The 15,936-nt window shown below is 46.6% G+C and overlaps 1 protein-coding gene across 3 annotated transcripts in view; it reads right to left on the reverse strand.

Moving 5' to 3' along the window:
* Positions 1-13,022: 13,022 nt before the first annotated feature.
* Positions 13,023-15,936, reverse strand: part of CCNH (cyclin H) — a 40,645-nt gene continuing 37,731 nt past the window's right edge. For all 3 annotated transcript variants that reach the window (XM_069751368.1, XM_069751359.1, XM_069751376.1), the window contains 2 exons: positions 14,481-14,541; positions 13,023-13,175 (listed from right to left, as the gene is read on the reverse strand). In XM_069751368.1, coding sequence (XP_069607469.1) covers positions 13,137-13,175; positions 14,481-14,541 — 100 coding nt within the window. In that variant the 3' untranslated portion in view covers positions 13,023-13,136. The remainder of the gene's footprint in view (positions 13,176-14,480; positions 14,542-15,936) is intronic.

Consider the following 15,936-nt stretch of genomic DNA (forward strand, 5'->3'; position numbering starts at 1 on the left):
TTTCATGGTTCAGCTTTCTATTCATAACTGAAAAAAACTTTCACTCATTAAAAGACAATTATCGTATATACAAAATGGTAAAGTGATACTTTTGGGAAAGTCTTGTCCTTATTGCCACTGTAAAAACTGAAGTGCCTAGAAGGGCATTGTGATTTATGCAGCCTGCAATATTTCCCGGTTGTTTTTAAATTGAACCTGTCACCCAATTTTTCCCATATAAAGTAGGGCCAGTACCTGTAGACCCTTATATGCAGCATTTTAGAATGCAGTATACATGTCCCCAATGTGCTCTGCTTAATACAAAAAAATTTTTTTTTATTGTACTTGCCTACAGCACAGTCCAGTATGATGGGTGTCTCTGGTCTTGATCTGGTGCCTCCTCTCTTCTTGAGATCGCTGTCCTCCTAGCTTCATGTGGGTGATGCATCCCATGTCATGCACAGTGTCCTACGCTGAACTGCGCAGGCGTACTTCTGTGCCCTGCCAAGGGCAGAGCAATGTATTGTACGCCAGAACTCTTTTCCCTTTCCCTACTCATGCGCATGACAGTACTTGCCCGGGCAGAGAAGTGCCCCTGTGCATGAGCGTGATTGAGGACACTGGATAATGTAGGACTTGTCATCCACATGAAGCAAGGATGGGGAACACAAGTAGAGAGGAGGTGCTGTATCAAGACCAGCAACACCCATCGGACCGTCTGAGGGGAGTGTAATAAAATAGGGATTTTTGTGTACGCACCGTAAAATCCTTTTCTCCGACCCAATCATTGGGGGGGACAGGACTATGGATGTTATGCTGCTTCCACTAAGTGAACATACAAAAATTAGCTCCTCCTCTGCAGTATACACCCTCCTGCTGGCTCTAATTCAACCAGTTTAGTAACAAAGCTGCAGGACAGGGGGTCCCCAACCTGTAGCTCGGGAGCCACATGTCGCTCGCGGCTGTCTGTCAGCTTGGTGCATTAGCTCCAGATATAGCAAACAGGTATGAAGAGCACATCTGAAAATTGAGAATTTTGTGAGCAGCCCTGCACAGAAGAGCAGATCTGGATGCACATCAACTAGTCTTAGGGGTTTTGAGATGATTTCAGTATGGTACGCTGGAGACAAGATGACACCACCTGCCAGAGGAGGTGTTTGAAGCCGGATATGACAGTGTCTTGGGAGTACTTTATAGGAGAATACTGGGGAAGTATTGTAGGAACCCCTGGACTGGATCTTTGTATACTGCTTTGGGTTGGTTGATTTTTGTGGAAATGCTTTGGTTACCATTATGCCTGTAATGGGGGCTTTAGTTGCCACTACTGTGAGGGGGGCGGGAGCTGAAATGTGGCTCGCGACCCTCTCTCAAGGCTGGATGTGGCTCACAACCCTCTGTCAGAGCTGAATGTGGCTCTCAAGGTCAGAAACGTTGGGGACCTCTGCTGTAGGAGCTTGTAACCATTAACAAGAATAAACTATGTCAAAACTAAGGAACAAACAAGCCATTAGACTAACAGGGTGGGTGCTGTGTCCCCCAATGATTGGCTCGGAGAAAAGGATTTTACGGTGAGTACACAAAAATCCCTATTTCTCTTACACCTCATTGGGGGACACAGGACCATGGGACGTCCTAAAGCAGTCCCTGGGTGGGGAACAGCACAACTGCTATTACCCCATGTATCAACAAGTTACAGATGCGGTACTGCCGACTGCAGAATCCGCCTGCCGAGGGCCGTATCTGCAGAGGCCTGAGAATGAATACTGTAATGTTTTGTGAAAGTATGCAAGCTGGACTAGGTCGCAACTCTGCAGCATAGCAAAGGGAAGAGATAACTTCGCTCACGAAAATATACCTGAGACCGTCCGTGCCGGGAGATCAGTGGCTGACTACCACATCTGTGCATTTAGAAATAGAAGACTTCCGGTACAGGAATTCTTTTTCAGTAAAAAAAAAATTCTATCTTTATTTAAACATCTTCAGCGATTAAAAAAAAAAAAAAAATCATCATCGGCTCTGCAGACTTGTTCTGCTGACGCCTGGTGCCAAATGGCCCAAGAGGCGCCCACCGACCAAGTGGAGTGTGCCTTAATCCCTGCTGGGACAGGTTCGCCCCTGACACGGTAGGACTCCTGAATAGTCAAACGAATCCACTTGGCTATCGTGGCCTTTGAAGCCTCTAGGTCCTTCCTATGCCCCTCCGGAAGCACAAATAGGGCATCTGACTTGCGGAAAGATGCTGTCTGTGAGATGTACCTCCTAAGAGCCTTCTTGATACGATGTACTGGTGCCGGACAGAATGAGAGCAAAACAATATCCTCATTGAGATGGAAAGAAGACAACTTTCGGCAGAAAAGACGGGGACGTTCTCAGAACCACCTTGTCTTGATGGAAAATCTGGAAAGGAGCACGGCAGGACAGGGCCGCCAACTCCGAGACTCGCCTGATTGACGTGATCGCGACTAGGAAATCTACTTTCCAAGAAAGGAAAGTTAGTGATACATCCTGCAGCGGTTCGAAAGGGACCTCCTGTAAAACCCGAGGACCAAATTAAGATACCATGGTTTCAATGGCATTTTATAGGGAGGCACCACATGGGAAATTCCCTGAATGAATGTCTTCACCTGTAATCTGGTGGCAATCCTGTGCTGGAACAAAACTGATAAGGCTGAAATCTGTCCTTTTGAGTGAGCTAAGCGCAAGACCTGACTCCAAGCCGGACCAAGAATTCCAAAATGGAAGGAATGGAAAACACAGGAGAGAACGTCCACGGTCTTTGCACCATGAGAAGGTCTTCCAGGTGCGATGATAAATGCGTATAGATGTGGGTTTCCTAGCACTAATCATAGTGGAGATCACTTGATGAGAGAATCCTGCTTGAGCCAGAACCCAGGACTCAACAGCCACGCCGTTAAACACAGGGCCCCGGAGTTCTGATGGTAAATTGGTGATCCGGCAGTTGCCAGGGAACGTCGGCGACGAGTTGAACTAGCTCTGTGTACCATGCCTGGCCCGGCCGGCGCAACCAGGATCATTAGTACCCCCTCCGCTCTGATGGCTGAAATTGATGCCACAGAAGGACCAGTGTGTCTGCTCCGATGGCTACTGAGTCATGCGACCGAGCTATGAACTCAGGAACTTTGGTGTTTTAGCCTTGAGGACATCAGATCCACATCCTGAGTCCCCCAGCGATGACAAATCTGCTAAAAGACCTCTGGATGAAGACCACTCTCCCAGGGCGAGGCCCTGTCGGCTGAGGAAATCTGCCGCCCAATTCTCTATGCCCGGGATGTGAACCGCTGAGATAGCCGAACGGTTCCTCTCTCCCCAACGAAGAATGTGACCTACTTTGTGCATGGCCGTCCTGCGGGTGCCTCCTGACGGTTGATGTACGCCACAGCCGTGGCGTTGTCGGATTGGATCCTGAAGGGACGACCTGCCAGGAGATTATGAAAACACAGAAGAGCTAACTTGATTGCTCGTATCTCCAGGATATTGATCAAGAGATGCAACTCTTGAAAGGACCAACGTCCCTGTGCCGTGTGATGGCGGAAAACTGCACCCTAGCTAAGAAGACTGGCGTCGGTGGTGACCACCAGCCAACGTACTGGAAGAAAAAACTTCAGCATCCACCATCTGAGGGTCTGCCTGACCCGCTGAGACAGACTGAACCGAAGGTCGAGAGAGAACTGATTCCTGTCCCAAGCAGTCATGTTGCAAAGGGCAGAGGTGTAGCTGTGCAAATGGAACTGCCTCTATCGCTGCCCCCATCTTGCCGAGAATCCCTATACTGAATCATATGGAGAGAGGGGGAAAAAGCGGACGAGCATCTGTGTTCCCTGTTGTAAGGCTAAGACTAGTGATGAGCGAGTGTACTCGTTGCTCAGGTTTTCCCAAGCACGCTCGGGTGACCTCTGAGTATTTGACTGCTCAGAGATTGTTTTCATTGCGGCAGCTGAATGATTTACAGCTACTAGCCAGGCTGAGCACATGTGGGGGAGGGGGAAGGGTTGCTAGGGAGTCCCCACATGTAATTAAGCAGGCTAGTAGCTGTAAATCATTCAGCTGCCATGATAAAAACTAAATGTCCGAGCAGTCATAGATAGAGGTCACCCGAGCATGCTCGTAAAAACCTGAGCAACGAGAACACTCGCTCATCACTAGCTAAGACCTTTTCTGGAGGGAGAATTACCAACCCGTGGGAAGTGTCAAGGATCATTCCCAAGAAGGAAATTTGCTGAGCTGGTACTGGAGAAGACTTCTTTAAGTTTACCTTCCAGCCCAGGTGAGAAAGTGTATCCACCATGATACTCGCGCACTCCTCGCAGGCCCGATAAGACGATCCTTTGATCAACAGATTATCTAGATACGGAAGCACCACCACTCCCCGAGCGTATAGAATGGCCATGACAGCCGCCATGACCTTGGTGAAGACTCTGGGGGCATTGGTGAGACCGAAGGGCAAGGCTATGAACTGGAAGTGTTCCCTGCGAATCGTAGGAGGTTTTGGTGAGGAGCAACAGTTTCAGGTCTAGAATGGGTCGCATTCCGTCCTTCTTTGGAACCACAGATGGGTTTTTACTCAAACCTTTTGTCTGGAGGGACCTGAATAATGACTCCGTCCCTTTGGAGCACATGTAATGCTCTGAAAAACTGCTGTTGCCTTTGTTTTGGGAGGAGAAGACAGGAAAAAAAACGTGTTGGTGGGAGGGGAAGAAAACTGTATTTTGTATCTGGAAGACACCAGCTCTTTAACTCACTCATCGTGAATGATCGAGATCCAGGCTTGGTGGCACGAAAGTAGACGGCCGACCTTTTCGGTGCCCACCAGGTGCCGTAATGAGTCATTGTGTAGAGAATCTATGGAATCTGGCTCCCTTGGATCCAGACAGTTTTGGCCTGCTCTTCCAGGTACGATGAAGTCTGTGAGACCTGGGAACCTCTGTCCCTATGCGGGGACCGCCCTGATCCAGAAGAGAAAGTTGCAGAGGACCAGTTGGTATTGCTGCGAAAAGGCTGGGTCCGGACCTGTTGTTGGCTCCGAAACGGCCGAGTGGGCCTTTGCTGGGGAAGGAACTTACTCTTCCCTCCGGTAGCGTCGGAGATAAGTTGGTCCAGCTTTTCTCCAAATAAGCGACCGCCCTGGTATGGCAGAGGTTAAGGATCTTTTGGAAACAGAATCCGCTCGACATTCTCTGAGCCATAGCGCCCTCCTGATGGAGATGGCATTTGCTGCTGCCTGTGCAGTGCTATTAGCTGCATCTAAAGAAGCGCTAACTACGAAATCCCCGGCCTGAGATCTGACTAGGAAGGCTTGCTGCCTCTGGGGGAAGAACACTATCCTGAATGGCTGTGGTTAAAGTCTCTGCCCAAGCGACCATAGCCTTAGCCATCCAGGTCGCGGCAAAGGATGGAAAGAGCGCCACTCCAGAGGCCTCAAAGACTGACCGAGCAAGGTTGTCAATTTGATGGTCAGTGGGATTTTTGACTGAGGAACTATCAGACAAAGATAGGAGCGTTTTGGAAGCAAGATGCGATACAGGGGGGTCCACTGAAGGAGACAGTAGCCAATCCTTAAAGCAGGAGCGAAGGGATATCTCGACTCAATAGGCTTCTGCCCTGTGAACCGTTTATCTGGTCGATCCCTATGTCTCTGGACAATGGCAATCATCCTGAGTTTAAGGACAAACCCCCTGTGAGGACGTTTAGCCCTCTTAAGACACTACGTGATCTGGAGGAGATATAGACTCCTCGTCCAACCTCAGAGTCTTGTTAACTGACTCAGAGGGAATCAAGTGTCTCCTGATAGTTTGGCGAGTCCTGGACTAAGGATGCATCAGACTCGTATGCGAAATTCTGTTTGCTACAAACCTCAGGAGAATGGGAGCGAGAAAGTGATTTCACAGATGCCAGAGCACAAGCATGCTCAGGGGACGTGTCATGGGTCCTTTTTCTAGAAACCTGAGCACCCTTTGACAGAATACGACCCTTGCTGGTTGACTGTTCCTGACCGTCGCAAGGGACCTCTGCAGCCCGCAAACTAATGTCCTGACTTAAGGAGGAGGGGTCCCGGAGAGAGTCTATTGCCTTGGCCAGGGAAGCCATAGACTGTGACACTCAGCCCACTCAGGGGGACTAGGCTGAGGTCTGCAAGGGAGGCGGGTGGCTTCTGGGTGCATACTAGGTCACAAGCCGTGCAGAATGGAGTACTGTGAGCTCGGGGCAAGGCAGTATTGCAAGTGATACGTAAGGCAAAAAACTGTTTTGTTAGCCTTTTTGGATGCCTTAGATTGAGACAGTGTACCCTTGAAAGGATAGAGCGAGAATGTGCAGAGAAGGGGTTAAGCTCTCAGCTCCAAAGGATTCCGCTTACCTAGGTCCTGCTGTTGTGTCCCCAGGGAAGGTGTCCGTGTCCTCACAGCGCTTTTTCCCCCACAGCTGTCAGCAAGCTCTAGCATTCCCTCTGAGGTGCAAAAAGATGGCCGCCGAGAGCAGGAGGGGTGCCTCTCCTTTAGGACGAGAAGTTCCAGAAGTGTGGGTGGTGTTGGCTGCGGTGGGTGGAGCTATGCAAAAAGCAGCCTAGGCCAGCTAGAAGCCAGGGACTAAATTTATGAAGCCTGCCGGAAATGAGCACCGGCGCAAACAGCCCAGAAAGCCGTGGGACCAGGACCCCCTCTCTCTGTGTCCGGATGGTGCAAGTCGCAGTCATACTCACAGAGGTGATGTAGCAGAGCTGGACCTGTGGTTTTGCTGGTCGTGGAACTCCCCCTCAATCCACCATCCCCATAGCCAGGGGGGTGAAGAGGGACTTTCTGCCTCCTTCCATCATCCACTTTCAATTAGTGGTATTGCAATAAATAATAATGCAGTGGGAGCTGCACGGACACCATGGTGGGGGCCTTTGCATATATCCGTGGAACAGGGCAAATTGTCCGGCTGTAGGCCTGGCTCCAGGAGAGGATACATAGAGGCAACACTCCATGTGGTCGCCTGTTGCTGGTGTGGGGAGATCGGGACCGTTGAAGGAACAGTCGCCCCTAAAGTGAGCTCAGGCATGGCTTCCAGTAGTCACAGAAGGGAACTCCACATTCGCGCCTGTTGAGGATTCAGGTAGATCGGAACCTTGAAAGGATCTGTCGCCCCTTCACTCCGTTAATTAAAAAATAAAAGTTTACAAATTTTTTTTTAAAAAGTTGGGGTCTGAAACCAGACCCAAGTGCCTCCTACAGACACTAAGCAAGAACTGGTTCAATTAGAAAGACTAGCTCCTCCTCTGCAGTATACACCCTCCTATTGGCTCTATGTTCACTTAGTGTCCTAGTGGCGGTAGCAGCATAAGGCCGGGGTCACACTAGACTGTAATACGGACGAGTGCAATGCGATAAAAAAATCGCATAGCACTCGCCCCAATGTTAATCTATGGGGCAGCTCCCATCATCCGATATTTTCTCGGCCGTATTCAGGATCCGAGTGAAATCGCAGCATGCTGCGATTGTCCGCGTATCTCGGGCGAGACTCGCCAATGAAAGTCTATGGGTGCGAGAAAACATCGGATTACATACGGACCATGCGTGTGCATTGCGAGAAATACGGAAGACTTCTCCAGGTGACAGGAAATTGAATCATCCATTATCAGGAAGCTTTGGAATGCTAATTTCAGGCCCACGCTGGATTGCAAACCAGGAAGCACGCCTCCACGGAGTGTTCTGTAGTAGCAGCATGGCCAGGCATATTAATGTGGAGATGCTCATTGCTCTGGTCCATGATAGGCCCGAATTATGGGACCAACGCGACGCACATTATGCAGACCGTGCACGTAAAGACGCAGCATGGAGGGCAATATGTCGCCACATGTTCCCCGATTTTGATGAGCGACCTCAAGAGGTTCAGCAAGAAATATGTAAGTACCATTCTTCAAATGTTTTTTTTTTTCATGCAAGCCTGAAAGCATCATATGTGTTTTGCTTATGATGTTAGTAAATCATCCATGCTCTTGGTTGAAGATGCCAAAACATTCCCAAGAGACACAAATATGGCTTTAAATTAATTTAGCTATAGTCCGTTAATATAGGGCCAAAGGAATTTTATGTCCCCCTAGCCCATGTGTTTTTGCAAAGCCTGTAACTGTTTGTGTGTGATATTTATCTCAAATGTTTTGTATATTTGCCGTCAATGATGTAAATAGACGCTGGCGGAGTTGCCGGGACCAATACCGGCGTGAGCGTCAAGTTCATGGGCGGAGTGGTGATGCAGCCCCCAAACAAAGGAAATACCTTTATTATGACCGCCTAAATTTTCTTGCCCCGGTGATGGAGCTACGACCGTAAGTGCATGCATGTGTACAAATATTTAACACATTTTATGATGTGAATATGTATTTTTTAATATAAATAATGTTTTGTGAAATACAGAACAGAGTCAAATCTGACTGAAAGAGAGACTGGATCTGACTCTGAGTTGCTGATTGACCCTGTTGCTGAAGATGCAGAATTGGCTGGACCATCTGGGCAAGCAACAGGCAGCAACCACCCTCCCCCACCACCACAACCAGCAGCAGCGTCTACCGCTCCACAGGAGGCAAATCCTGAGGTTGATGAAGGAGGCCAGAGCAGCAGTCCAACATTGGCTCTGGATACATCACCACAGCCTACTACCAGACCAAACCGTGGTCGTCGCAGAAGGGTGGCTTTGAACATTGGCACCAGGAGGCAAGTTGATACCGGGGTGTTGGACTATTTGTCCCGAGCTGCCAATGATGATGGGGAGGAAGCTTACTTCCGCAGTCTTGCCCGCTATTTACGTCCCATTCCCCGCTCGCTCAGGCTGCGGACCAGAGGTTGCATCCAAATTTTGCTAGATGCGGCAACACCCCCAAACAACCCGACTAATATCTTTAATTATCTTGAACGGTGGCAAATGTCATCTACCAACCTTCTGGCGGTGCAAGACCTTCCACAGGACCAATCACAAACTGTTTCAGCACCACCCCCGCAACCTATAGCTCCACAGCCTGCACAAACCACACAACAAGGCCAAAACAGGGGTATTTATGATTTTGCAGCACATCCCCAATCTGACCACTTGAACAGACACATGTTTGGAGGCTGGTCCCAACATGTGTCTGCTCGACATGGTCATATTGGGGGTTCGGAACAAATGGGTCAAGCCAGTAGCCAGGACTTGATGCCCTTCTACCCTCCACATCAAATGTTAGGTCATACACATGATCGCAGCTTGCAGCAACACCCGCAATTTCTATCTGCAATAACACAGGTAGACAGAGTGGTTGGTCAACCACCCAGGCCAAGTTCCGCACATGCTGGACACCCGCCATCACCATCACCACCCCCAACCTACCATAACCTGTAATGTTTTGGATGTTAGATTTTGCCTGTCATTTTGGCCTTTTGTTGGCCTTAGTTTTTTGTGACCATGGCATGTAAAGCTGTGTTGTTTGTTTTGTTTAAATTACATATGAAAATTGAAATATGTTTTGGGAATGCATATATATATATATATGCGCAGAGCAGTAAAAATTTGTTCTGAAAACAGAGTCTTATGTCTTGGTCCAGCTACATACATGATTTGTCAGCTTTACACACTTACATCTTTTCATCATCAGATACATATTACACCAATTTCTGAAGGAAATTGTGATTTATTAACTTAGAATCTAATCAAAAATTAAGGCAAAACAGCATTGTCTTGCCAAACCGTAGATCCCTCTGGTGACACAAAAAAATTGGTTAAAACATCACGAACTTTTAGGCCAGAGGGCTGACGACGTGAAGGACGAACACGTGTAGTTGTCAAGACAGTATTTGCATAATCAATGTCATCTGCAGCAGATGATGGGCAATCATGGTCTCTTGTAAAGTTGTGAAGAACAACACATGCTTTTATCACACCATTTACATTGCCTTCACTCAGTTGGATTGCAGACTGAAGGACCCGCCATTTTGCACTGAGAATGCCAAATGAACACTCGACCAGACGGCGGGCACGGGAAAGACGCAAATTAAAGATTCTGCGCCGGTAGTCCAGGCCTCTCCGTGGATAGGGTCTCATGACGTTCCTTGATAATTGAAAGGCCTCATCTGCTACCATCATGTAAGGCACCGCATCCAAATTAGCACCTGGTATGTGACTTGGGGGTGGGAGATCCAATTCATTGTTGCGCAGCCGCCGACCCATAATGGAAGAACTGAAGACTCTAGAGTCTCCAGTTCTCCCATAGGCCCCAATATCTACAATTATAAACCTGTAGTTGCTGTCGACTAGGGCCAACAGCACTACAGAGAAAAACTTTATAATTATAGAATTGGGTCCCTGAACCTGGCGGCTTACGCACACGGATGTGCTTTCCGTCAAGAGCCCCAATACAGTGCGGAAACTGGCATGTGTCCTGAAATCCTTGAGCAATACGTAACCAGTCTGCAATTTTTGGTTCAGGCATCACCTCTTGATGGAGTCTTCTCCAGATTTCCGTGCATGTATCCCGCACAATCCCAGAAATTGTAGATTTGCCCAATAAAAACTCTAAATGCAGGGCCGCATATGATAGGCCAGTGGCAAGGAAGCTAAAAGACAAAATAATATTTTTATCAAAGATAAAATTAACACAATACAGGGTGATATGCGGCAAGCAAACACTTTTTTTAAATTTAAAAAAAAAAAAAACTATGGCTTTGATCTTTTAAAAAAATTACATTAAGAAAATAAGTAAAAATTATGTTGAAGTTACTTAACCATTTAAGTATATAATTTGAAGAAGGGGTATCGACAAAAAAATGAGTAACATATTGGGTCAATTAGTATTAAGGCATACCGCAAGGTAAGGATAAGGCGCTCCTCAGCTGAAATAGATTTGCGCATCATGGTGTCCTTCTTCGTGATCCCTGGACGCAAAATCTCCAACAAAATGTCAAAGGTTTGAATCCTCATCCGACAATAGTTGAAGAACTTGTCCGGATTAGTCCTCAGAGCAGCATACAGACGGCTGAAATGGCCTTTATTGATACGTTGTTTGATAAGTGGATGTACCCACATCCGTCTCCGCCTCCTCGGATCTACAATAACTGGGTATGGCTGGCCAAAACGTTGGGAAAGTACCCAATTGAAAAGCACACGCTCTGGTGTTGAAAGTCAGTCGATCAGACATGTTGCTCATCAATCCGAAGTGCATCAACACAAGCAGGGACTCTACTGCATAGATTGGTGGGTGGCACCTGTGTTTTGGGCCATTAAATAATGTTCTTGGTGATGATTTAAATTTTTTCAGGTGGAAAAACCGTTATATGTCCATTTTGCAAGCCTGCGAGAAATTCTCGCCATACGGAAGCCATACGGATGTCACACGGATGTCAAACGGATCATTTGATGCGAGAAAATCGCATCCTCGCACTGCACTCGGATGACTGTTTTGTAAAAATTTGTGCGATTCTCGTCCGTCAAAAACGGACCGTTTTTTTATACGTTGTGTGTGTCCCCGGCCTAACACCCATGGTCCTGTGTCCCCCAATGAGGCGTAGGAGAAAGCTATTTTTGTGCTATGACAAGCCTACAACATACTAGAATGCTGTATATGAGGGTTTACAGGTGCTGACTAGAGATGGGCGAATCTGAACAGTAAGGTTCGTGGGCCGTATCAAGCACCTAGTGTTCGGGCACAGACCCCGAACGTGGACTTCTCCAAGATGCCCGTGTTACTCTTTAGTTTGGCACCATGAACATTGGGTGTTTCCCATGCTGTCATCTACATGTGAGCGTGAGAAACGCTAGCGGCTCTAATCGGCAGTAAGATTATTACCGCCAGTCAGAGAGTTGTGGTTCCCACACTGTCAGATGACAGCGTGAGCCGGCAGCTGTAACCCTTTGGTAAAAAGATTCTCTACCCATTTTTGACAATCCGCCATGCTAAAACAGGCAGGTAAGGGGTATTGATATTGGGATCCCACCAGCCTAAAAATTGCAGCTCACAGCCGCCCCAGCAATACTTGCTTGCTCTCGTGAGGTGGCAAGTGGGGTTGATGTCAGCTGTTATAGTTGCTGACATCAAGCTCACTGGTTAGTAATGGAGAGCTGTTTATAAGACACCTCTCCATTACTAACCCCATAGTTACATTCTTTAAAATAAAGGATTTTTTTTTTTTTACAAAGCAGTTCTATTCACCTTATGCCCATTCCATTGAAGCCCTTTGTTAGCACATTGCCAGAAGAAATGCCACCCCAGGGTGGTCCTTTGAGCTGGCTTTGATATGCTCAGTTCATCCCCGCTGTGGGGAGTAGCTGCCGGTGTACTGGCTAGGGGCCGGCCGCTGTGCTATTGCACCCTGCACCCTCTTTTGCTGTAGAGACAGCATGACTACCTCCTCTTCTTCCAAACTTCATATGTGACTTGGATGGCCTTCATTTCATGTGGGGTCTAGGACCTCATCATTCCCTGTATTGTCTTCAGGAATGTAAAATTGTGGCTGACATCCTAACATTGCATATTGGAAGTATCATACGGTGGATATTACAGAAGAATCATTGACTTTGGTTCAAAGGGGAGAAATTAACAATGTCATTAGTCCTTACATGAATCCATTTCTAATGAAAACCATTTCAATTGACATAAGAGACTGGAGATCGTTCAGACTAGAAGAATATTTACCCAAATTCATATCTAAGACTACATTTGTGACCAGTGCCAGGTGTGCATACACACACGAGAAATATGTCCCACGTGGCCACTTATGATGAATGCCAAGGCATCAGTCCACTATATGGACATGCCTCATGGTATTCTTTGCATTGGCCCGCTATAGGAACGTACAGTCTGAGCTTTCCTGTACAGTTAAACAGTACACCAGCGACACCGGCCAGAACCACACACTTTTGGCCTCTGTCTTGTGAATGAACAGGAAAGAGGAGAAACAGGGAACGCTAGCAAATGGGAGTACATGGCTACATGCAAACTAATTACTCCTTTTCCCTTGATTTATTCATATAGCAGTTTAAAAAAAAGACAACAAAGGACAAAATAAAGAGGTAATCAGATATATGCTACAATGAATGTGTGCAACTTTTATTTTAGTGCATTACAAAATATGAAAAAATACTTGTCAGAAAGAAAATATACAATTATGTACAGAGTAAATAGATTGTGAGAGCAACTAGAGAGAGTCCACAAGATCGTCATCACTCCAGTCCTCCTAGAAGAGGAAACAAAAGTGGTCAGATGCAGCTTTGTGTTTGATCTGCAGTATGAACATCGGCCCGCCTTACTAAAATTCGCCAAAGAAAAAAGGCGCCTTTCTCAAATTAGCCAAAGAAAAAAGGTCTACTGCTAACCATGTGCATGACTGCAGCTGGGGAGCCTTTACAACTCCTCCTTTCTGAGCCAAAAAAGGAGATTCACAGAATATTAAAGTGAATATGTTACTATGATTTTTCTACCGCATCTGAGCACAGCATGCTGAAAGGGCAGAGACACTGAGGTTTGGTCAAAAATGGTTTTATCTGTTGCAGATCTAGCAGTCCTCTAAATATTGAGCCCTGTAGAACCCCACCCTCACCACTGATTATGCACAGTGTACACCGAAAGCTGCCAAACATAAAAATCAGTGATGGGGGTGTGGTTGGACTACGCGATAGCAGGCCAAGTAGTCCTTTAGTGATAATCTGGGCAAGCAGCCCAGTAAGTGACACACAGCTGAAATCAGGGTTGCGGTCTTTACATTAAGCCACTATCAGATTACCGTATATGCTCGAGTATAAGCCGAGATTTTCAGCCCATTTTTTTAGGCTGAAAGTGACCCCCCCCCCCCCCCCCGGCTTATACTTGAGTCATTGTCCCGGGGGGTGGTCGGCGGGGGAGGGCTGTGACATACCTGCTCCTGGCGCGGTCCCTGCATCTCCGATGGTCTCCGGGCACTGACAGCTTCTTCCAGCGTTGAGCAGTCACATGGTACCGCTCATTACAGTAATGAATATGGACGCGACTCCACTCCCAAGGGGGTGGAGCAGCATATTCAGACACAGCGGCGCCGGAACAAGGGCAGGTGAATATTGCAACTGCCGGGGGCCTGAGCGACGATAGGCGAGTATGTCATTTTTTTTTTTTTTTTAATTGCAGCAACAGCATATGGGGCAAATATCTCTATGGAGCATCTTATGGGGCCATAATCAGTATTTGTGCAGCACTTTATGGGGCATGCCCATCATGAACTGTATGAAGCATTATATGGGGCTCCTGATTCAATATGGATATTCAAAAACACTTAACCTACGGATATCTCAATTAATCTTACTTTTATTGGTATCTAATTTTATTTTTGAAATTTACCGGTAGCTGCTGCATTTTCTACCCTAGGCTTATACTCGAGTCATTAAGTTTTCCCAATTTTGTGGCAAAATTAGGGGGGGGGTCGGCATATACTCGAGTATATACGGTAGGTGGCAAAAACCTGGTGACTGATTCGTTTCCATCCCAATCTTGAAAATATAAAAGTACAAACCTCTTCTGTTTTGGGCTTTTTCGATATATATCCATCATCCTCGTAACCTTTTCTTTTTCTCCTAGAATAAAGCACATTTGTTTTACAGGGTGCAGTTTTAAGCACAGATGAATTTTCATTGTTGCAAATGTTATTTTCGTTAAGTTTGGATTCTATCTGTCTATGCTGTCAATAAAATGTAGGACTTGGAAGTTAACAGGAGCAAAGATAATAATGATCATAGCTGCTACACAACTCGGTAGCTATGTTTTTTCACACAGTACAGCCGTAAATGTAAATTCTTACAAGCCAAAAGGAAAAAGTGGCCTGAAAAACGAGCATGCTCCTTTTAACAGCTTCATGCTTTCCAAGTGCTGAATTGGTTAAAGGAACTGTCAGCACAGAATTACTGTCCTGCTGCGCAGATCTCCATCGCGGGCCAATCATTTACATACACCGTCCCACCTGCTTGTTTTCCATCAATCTCAACCCCCGTCTTAGGTTGACAGCGCTGACTTCAAAGAGCCAAGGAAGAGCAGAGATAGATGGAAACCAAGCAAGTGAGATGGTGTATATAAATAATTGGCCCCACCATGAAGCACCGAGCACCTGTACTTTGAACGGTCAGTCTGTGCCGACAGATCCCTTTAAAAAGAGGTGACATAAGGTGGAGCATGTGCACAGCAATGTCGGTTTTACATTGCTGTGCACTATTGATTTTTTATGTCAATTTTTCAGGTGGAATCTGTCTGAAAATGGGTGTCTGTGGTGAAGAAGCTGCAAATACAATGTCAGTATTGCCAGTGAAGCCCCTTCAGGAAGGCAGGGGTCCATTTCCGGAGAACGCTTTACCTAGAAAAACCACGGCAGATCCGCTGAGGTCTTAAAGACGACGTGTGTACAGTACATACCCCAAGACTGGGTTTACAACGTATTGGTTACTGAATCAACCAATATTCCACAGCCATACACTGTGCAGTGGAAGTGAATGGGCTTCATTACAACCACATTGACAACTTGCACCAGATTTTTAAACTCACTTAAATGCAGATTTTACTGTAGGTCTCAGTGTTTTACAGTGGGTATGGAAAGTATTCAGACACTTAAATTTTTCACTGTTTCATTGCAGCCATTTGGTAAATTCAAAAAAGTTCATTTTTTTCTCATTAATGTACACTCTGCACCCCATATTGACTGAAAAAAACAAAAAAAACAAACGTAGAAATTTTTGCAAATTTATTAAAAAAGAAAAACTGAAATATCATATGGTCATATGTATTCAGACTGTTTGCTCAGTATTGAGTAAAAGCAACTTTTGAACTAGTACAGCAAGTTTTTCACACCTGGATTTGGGGATCCTCGGCCATTCTTCCTTGCAGATCCTCTCCAGTTCCGTCAGGTTGGATGGTGAACGTTGGTGGACAGCCATTTTCAAGTCTCTCCAGAGATGCTCAATTGGGTTTAGGACAGGGCTTTC

The sequence above is a fragment of the Ranitomeya imitator genome, chromosome 1, assembly GCF_032444005.1.
Source record: "Ranitomeya imitator isolate aRanImi1 chromosome 1, aRanImi1.pri, whole genome shotgun sequence".
NCBI classification, from domain to species: Eukaryota; Metazoa; Chordata; class Amphibia; order Anura; family Dendrobatidae; genus Ranitomeya; species Ranitomeya imitator.